The sequence below is a fragment of the Neophocaena asiaeorientalis genome, unplaced genomic scaffold, assembly GCF_003031525.2.
Source record: "Neophocaena asiaeorientalis asiaeorientalis breed wild unplaced genomic scaffold, Neophocaena_asiaeorientalis_V1.1 scaffold130, whole genome shotgun sequence".
NCBI classification, from domain to species: Eukaryota; Metazoa; Chordata; class Mammalia; order Artiodactyla; family Phocoenidae; genus Neophocaena; species Neophocaena asiaeorientalis.
Genome location: NW_020173397.1, coordinates 1,959,013 through 1,965,558, shown reverse-complemented (window position 1 = coordinate 1,965,558; position 6,546 = coordinate 1,959,013). Strand labels below are relative to the sequence as shown.

At 49.5% G+C, this 6,546-nt stretch overlaps 1 protein-coding gene across 1 annotated transcript; it reads left to right on the top strand.

Annotated features, from left to right (window-relative positions):
- Window positions 1-20: 20 nt before the first annotated feature.
- Window positions 21-5,692, top strand: BHLHE40 (basic helix-loop-helix family member e40). Its single transcript, XM_024747003.1, has 5 exons — window positions 21-377; window positions 538-607; window positions 874-981; window positions 1,919-2,042; window positions 3,356-5,692. Exons 1-5 carry the CDS (start codon window positions 298-300, stop codon window positions 4,210-4,212), a joined length of 1,239 nt encoding a protein of 412 aa, XP_024602771.1. The 5' UTR covers window positions 21-297; the 3' UTR covers window positions 4,213-5,692.
- Window positions 5,693-6,546: the final 854 nt, after the last annotated feature.

Below are 6,546 nucleotides of genomic sequence, written 5' to 3'. Positions count from 1 at the left end.
CGCCTCCCCGCCCGCCCCACTTCTCATTCACTTGGCTCACACGGCGCAGACGGCGCAGGGAGCACACACTGCCAGTCTGTGCGCAGAGCCGGAGCCCGAGGCCGCGGGTCCACCATGCACGCCCCCAACTGAAGCCGCACCTCAGAGCCGCAGCTCCCGGCAGCCCAACGGATTTCAAGGAGCTCAGAGTCCGAGGAACCCCGGCGAAGAGACCTCCGAAACCCTCTCCAGAACAGTCCTCACCCGACGCTCTGCCGCTGCAGACAGGAGCGCACAGTGGCCCCGGCTCGCCGCGCAATGGAGCGGATCCCCAGTGCGCAACCGCCCCCCGCTTGCCTGCCCAAAGCGCCAGGACTGGAGCCCGGAGACCTACCAGGGTAAGTTGGCACCCCGGCCCTTTCAAGCCTCAACTCCAGTCCTGCGTTGTGCGCGGCTTGCAACTCGGAGTAGTTCTGGGCGCATCCGGAGGTTCTTGCCAACCAGGGCTCCTGCAGCCGGTGCGCAAGTCACAGCCATTCCTCGTCCCTTTCCCTGCAGGATGGATTTTGCCCATATGTACCAAGTGTACAAGTCGCGGCGGGGAATAAAGCGGAGCGAGGATAGCAAGGTAAGAGCACCGCGCCCCTCGGGACCCCAGCCCCTCGCACGCGCTGAGTTTCCAGTAAAAGTTTTCTCACTTTGCGGCTGAAAGGGGTATGCCAGGTGTGGGCTCTGTGCCTCTACTGAGTGGCCTGGAGAAGAAGGGGCGGAGGGGAGCTGGTTCTGGGTGTGACTCTGCTCCGCTGCCCCGACTCCTCGCGCCGCGGCGGGGGGAGGAGGAGGGCTCCTCACCCCCGTCCTCCCGCGCCCACCGTCTCCCCGTGCGCTTCGTAGGAGACCTACAAACTGCCGCACCGGCTCATCGAGAAAAAGAGACGTGACCGGATTAACGAGTGCATCGCCCAGCTGAAGGATCTCCTCCCCGAACATCTCAAACTTACAGTAAGTGAGAAGCTGGCCCCTGTCCAAACCAGCTCCTCTGCCCAGAGGGCGGGCGAGGGTCACTCGCCACCTGCAGGCCCCGCTGGGAACTGCAGGCCAGATGGCTCGATCCGAGCTGGTGGGCGGCTCTGTTTGGGGGTACCCTTCCCCAGGGTCAGAATTTTCTGTCAGCCTCGTGCAAATGAGGTGAGAACCGTTTGTACCTCTCCAGGTTGGCACCGACACCGGCTGGCCTTCCCTTGCAAGAGTTTAAGACTTTCCCTGCTGGCGATTTTCAGGGTTCTTTCGTTTTCCTGAATTGAGCAAACCCAGCAACTCGCAAATATTTTACCCCCTTCCCCCCCGCCCCCCGGTCCCTTTTTAAAATAAGAGGACTTGTTTTGGGTGTGTGTGTGTGTGTGTGTGTGTGTGTTTTAACGCCCTGTCCTTTCTTGGCAATAGCCAACAGCTTACTAGCTTGGCAGGCTTTGGTTGGGGAAATAAAAAAGAATAGTATTTAGGGAGGAAGAAAAAAGTGTAGATGAGCTGGAAGTCATGACAGGATGTCAGGAAAGAAACTAGGGAAAGCCTCTTGGCTGCCAGACACAGTAGAAGTCTCTCCTCGGGTTGACACCACTGCAGAGAAATGTTATCTCCGGATTCCCCTGAGTTAAGGTCAGCAACGGCTGCTGGAAAAATTTATCTGTCAAAGCTTTCTCCTGAGCTAGCTGCTGCTTCCAAAAGGCCTCCAAAGATGGGTGACAGTTTGTTGTTCTTTAATCAAAAATATGTATTGAATACATATTTTTTTTTTAAAACTTCATCTATAAACTTAAAACTAAATTTAGCCAACCAGGAAAGGTTTTTTGTTTTTTCTTCCTTTATCTCATTGCTAATTAGTGTCCCAGAGGTGGGACTTCTCTGCGCTCACTGCTGACCGAGGCTCTTTTTATTCCAGACTTTGGGTCACTTGGAAAAAGCAGTAGTTCTTGAACTTACCTTGAAGCATGTGAAAGCACTAACAAACCTAATTGATCAGCAACAGCAGAAAATCATTGCCCTGCAGAGCGGTTTGCAAGCTGGTGAGTACCCAAGCCTGGCTATCATCTCCTAAGAGTTCTAGCACAAATAGAGAGCCTGTGGGCTCAACATCTAGTATGAGAAACATTCCTGCAACAAACTGCTTATGCACATTCGTTGGGGGAGATGCCGTTTTATCCTTCCAAAAAGGTCAGACTTTTCATTCGGAACGCTGCATGTGCCACCTGGCGTGAATACGTATTAGTCAAATGGTAAAATATTTCAGTGGCATTTTGACTTAAGAGTTTCTGGATTCTGGGAGTTTTCCCCCCTCCCTCTGAAAACGCCAAGGCACCTATAATTTGCATCGTGGGTGTTTTACAGTTGTTCTTAGCCCTGTTTCATTGGAGAATAAATCATGGGTATGCCCCAGTGTTTTCCTGTTCCTCTACTTCCTTATCACTCGGTGTGCCGTACGATCCTGGCAGGATGACAACAGGAGTTTTTCCTGCATTTCATGTGATTCCCTGAATAGCCACTAGGTATCTTGGTGAATTACACAGTCTAACGAAACCACTGAAGTTTCATCATCTGTTTCTACTGACTTCTAGAGAATCACAGCCACCTTCTAACCATCTCGTCTCACCCATTCCAAGTCATACTGTACAAACTAGGGAGAAATTCCTCTACCCACCCCCTCATCCCATTCTTCTCTGCCCTCCTTTCCAAACAAGTATGATGAGAATCACAAAAAGCCAGCCAGTGCTTCTGCCAGTTTCCTTACGGGAAACAGGAAGATGATCATACCTAATTTCTTGGGGATCATGAAGGGAATACATGAGAAAGACTTAGAAATAGCCTTTAAAGACGACAGCATGACTGCAACTTGTATAAGTCATTGAAAATAAGCTTACTTTAGGTGACACTGTTCCTTCATTCTCCTTTTTTGACGATCCGGTCACTTCCTATGGTGAAAAGATATAAATTGACTATAAATTGACTCTGGTTATAAACATACTAGGATGTTCATTGCTGTGTCACTTATACTGGAAACTCAAGAGCAACCTATAAATTCAACAAGAGGGGAAGCAGTCTGTCTCTATTAAATATGGTCTGTGTCTGTGATGGGATATTATACAGCCATTACAAATCATATTTCATCTCTGAGTGGTAGAATTACGGATGATTTTTATTTTATTCTTTATACTTTTTGCTGTCATCCACATTCCCCCGATCCTATTACTTTTGGGAGTTAGGAACATAAATCAGCAAATGCTGTTAACAGAAAGGAAAGCTCTGGGTCTTCGGAACATAGGTGTCCAGGTGAACCACAGGGCCTTCTGAAACGTCTTCCTTTGGATCTGTGTTTATCCAGGTGATCTGTCGGGGAGAAATGTCGAAGCAGGTCAAGAGATGTTCTGCTCAGGTTTCCAGACATGTGCCCGGGAGGTGCTTCAGTACCTGGCCAAGCACGAGAACACCCGGGACCTGAAATCTTCCCAGCTCGTCACCCACCTCCACCGTGTGGTCTCCGAGCTCCTGCAGGGTGGTACCACCAGGAAGCCGTCAGACCCAGGTGCCAAAGCCATGGACTTCAAGGAGAAACCCAGCTCCCTGGCCAAAGGCTCTGAAGGCCCAGGCAAAAACTGTGTACCGGTCATCCAGCGGACTTTCGCTCACTCGAGCGGCGAGCAGAGTGGCAGTGACACGGACACAGACAGCGGCTACGGAGGAGAATCAGAGAAGACTGAGCTGCGTGTCGAGCAGCCGTACTTCAAAAGTGATCATGGACGCAGGTTCACCATGGGAGAAAGGATCGGTGCTATTAAGCAAGAATCCGAAGAACCCCCCACGAAAAAGAGCAGAATGCAGCTCTCAGATGATGAAGGCCATTTCACTAGCAGTGACCTGATCAGCTCCCCGTTCCTGGGCCCACACCCGCACCAGCCTCCCTTTTGCCTGCCCTTCTATCTGATCCCACCGTCAGCGACTGCCTACTTGCCCATGCTGGAGAAATGCTGGTATCCCACCTCTGTCCCAGTGTTATACCCAGGCCTCAACGCCTCTGCCGCAGCTCTCACCAGCTTCATGAACCCAGACAAGATCTCAGCCCCCTTGCTCATGCCCCAGAGACTCCCTTCTCCCTTGCCAGCCCATCCGGCCATCGATTCTTCCGCCCTGCTCCAAGCTCTGAAGCAGATCCCCCCTTTAAACTTAGAAACCAAAGACTAAACTATTTAGGGGGTCCTGCTGCTTCGCTTTCCTTCCTCCCTACTTCCAAAAAAAAAAAAAAAGTGTTTGTGAGTGTAGCAGGATTGTTCCAGTGTGTATGCCAAGATCATCTGAGGCAGGGAGAGAAGACTCAGGGGTGCGTGTGTGTGTGCGCGCGTGTTCGTGCGTGCACACACGCATATGCATTGTGTGTTGGTATGGGACATTAAAGCTCCTTTTGGTGTAGGGAAGACATGAAGGATTGCCTGACATCAGGAGACTCAGGGGGGACTGTCGCAGACCTCTGGGCTTTTCCCCTCCCAGAGAATAGCCCCCTCTGATAACAGATCAGCTGGATTTTCAAAAGCTTCAAAGTCTTGGTTTGTGAGTCAGTCTTCACTTTGGGAGCCGGGTCTGTGGCTTTGAGCAAAAGGTACTTTCAAAAGAGGGCTTTCCAGAGTGCAGTTCCCAGCCAGCTCTTAACGACCCCACCCTGCTCCCTTTTATTGTCTCCGTGACTCACCACACGGGGACAGGGCAGGCAGACAGCTTTCTGCAAAGTGGTGAGGTAGCAGACACTGGCATAGCACGGTAGTGGCCTGGGGAGATTTCCGCAGGTCTGCTCTCCACCCCTGCCTCGGGTGAGTAAAGAGAATGTAGTTCCCTACTCAGGCTTTCAAAGTGATTCGCTTACTAACGATCTGAAACGGGCGTCCTGGTACAAGCCCAGCTGCCAGGGGAGGCGGGAGGGGTCCCCCGGGCCTCTGACACCTGTTTCTAGTCTCACCTAGAAACAGTTTCTCTGTCCAGGGAACCAAACCAGGCTCTGAGAGATGCAGGTGCCTAGGTTCCAAGCACCCCAGAGCGCGTAAAAGCTGAGTAACAAATTGCAGTTTCAACGAGCAAAGCCAGACTCGGCTCTCAGCTCTCTCCTAAAACTCCTTTTAACCAAGCTTAGCTTCTTAAAGGCCTAACCAACCCTGGCAAAGCAGCATCCTCTCTGCAGGCTAATTCCCCTCGCCCGAAGGCGTATGGAGTGTCCTTATTGCTAAAAAGGATTTTGTCTTCTTCAAAGAAGTTTTATTTTTGGTCCAGAGTACTTTTCTGACTTGTCCAGCTCGCCCTGCACCAGCTTTTTGAAATGCACTATGCTTGGTCACTGATCGTGTTTTAACTTTTTCTTTTCCTGTTTTTATTTTGGTATTAAAGTCGTTGCCTTTATTTGTAAAACTGTTATAAATATATATTATATAAATATATTAAAAAGGAAAATGTTTCAGATGTTTATTTGTATAATTACTTGATCTACAAAAGTGAGAACAAATGAATGTATTCCTGTTTTTGAAGAGAATAATTTTTTTTTCTCTAGGGAGAGGTACAGTGTCTATATTTTGGAGCCTTCCTGAAGGTGGGAAATTGTAAATATTTTTATCTATGAGTCAATGTTAACTAGTTGTTTTAAAATACTTAATAAAATAATCCTTTTCCTGTGGAAGAGAAAGATGGTCTCCCGCATTTTTAAAAGAACTCTCAAGGGTGTGATATGGCCGCCTTCTGCCCTCCCCTCTTGGCTGAAAGCAACAACTAGTTAATCTTGGTGTGATTTCATTCAGCTTTTCCCATGCCTGTATTCACACAGAATAAGCTTAGTCAATTTCGTAGGTAAATATTTGTTCAGCTGTTTTTTTAGACTAACCTTAGCCAGAGGCTTACTGTCAGCCTGTGCCTCTTTCCAGAGTTAAGCAAAAAGCCTATTTTTTCCCCCAGTCTGCTTTTGTCATGGTCCTTAAAACTTGACAGAAAATCAAAGTACGGAATCGTGGGCTTCAGTGTCTGGGGAGCTTGCTGGAGGGGGGCAGCACACTGAGGGAAGATTTAATGGATTACAATGCAATAATAATTGCCGCTGGGGATAGCACCTCTACCAAGGCGACTTTTTCGAGTCTAGCACGGTCTAATGGGTTTGCCATATCCTGTCCAATTGCCGCTGAAAGCAACATTCCATGATTAGTTTCTACATCCTTCCTGGACTTCCTCTCATTGGGTGTGTTTGTGCGTGAATGAATATTGGTGTTCCTTAGTCAAGCGCTTATGAAAAAAAAAAAATTCCATGGGAAAAGAAGTGGGAAATGACCCGGTAGAGTGAGCGTTTCTGCCTGTCCCCTTCTCCGTCTCAGACGTGTCCTGATGTTTCCTGATGGCCAGCGCCTGGCTCGCCACGCTCCAGATCCCAAAGCATCTTCCAGAACCCTCTGGCTGTCTGGAGCCCATGCAGGGAAACTGCCCCCAGGGAGTTCTCAGCCAGGCAGAGACACCACCTGCCCTCCGTGTCTGTTTGCTTCAAATGTCACCTTC

What these genes read in the sequence shown, in the direction of transcription:
- BHLHE40 (XM_024747003.1), top strand. Translation starts at nt 298, where the DNA reads ATGGAGCGGATCCCCAGTGCGCAACCGCCCCCCGCTTGCCTGCCCAAA. An exon ending in CCGAACATCTCAAACTTACA is followed by an intron (nt 982 to 1,918) that starts GTAAGTGAGAAG and finishes TTTTTATTCCAG; the next exon opens with ACTTTGGGTCACTTGGAAAA. An exon ending in GCAGAGCGGTTTGCAAGCTG is followed by an intron (nt 2,043 to 3,355) that starts GTGAGTACCCAA and finishes GTGTTTATCCAG; the next exon opens with GTGATCTGTCGGGGAGAAAT.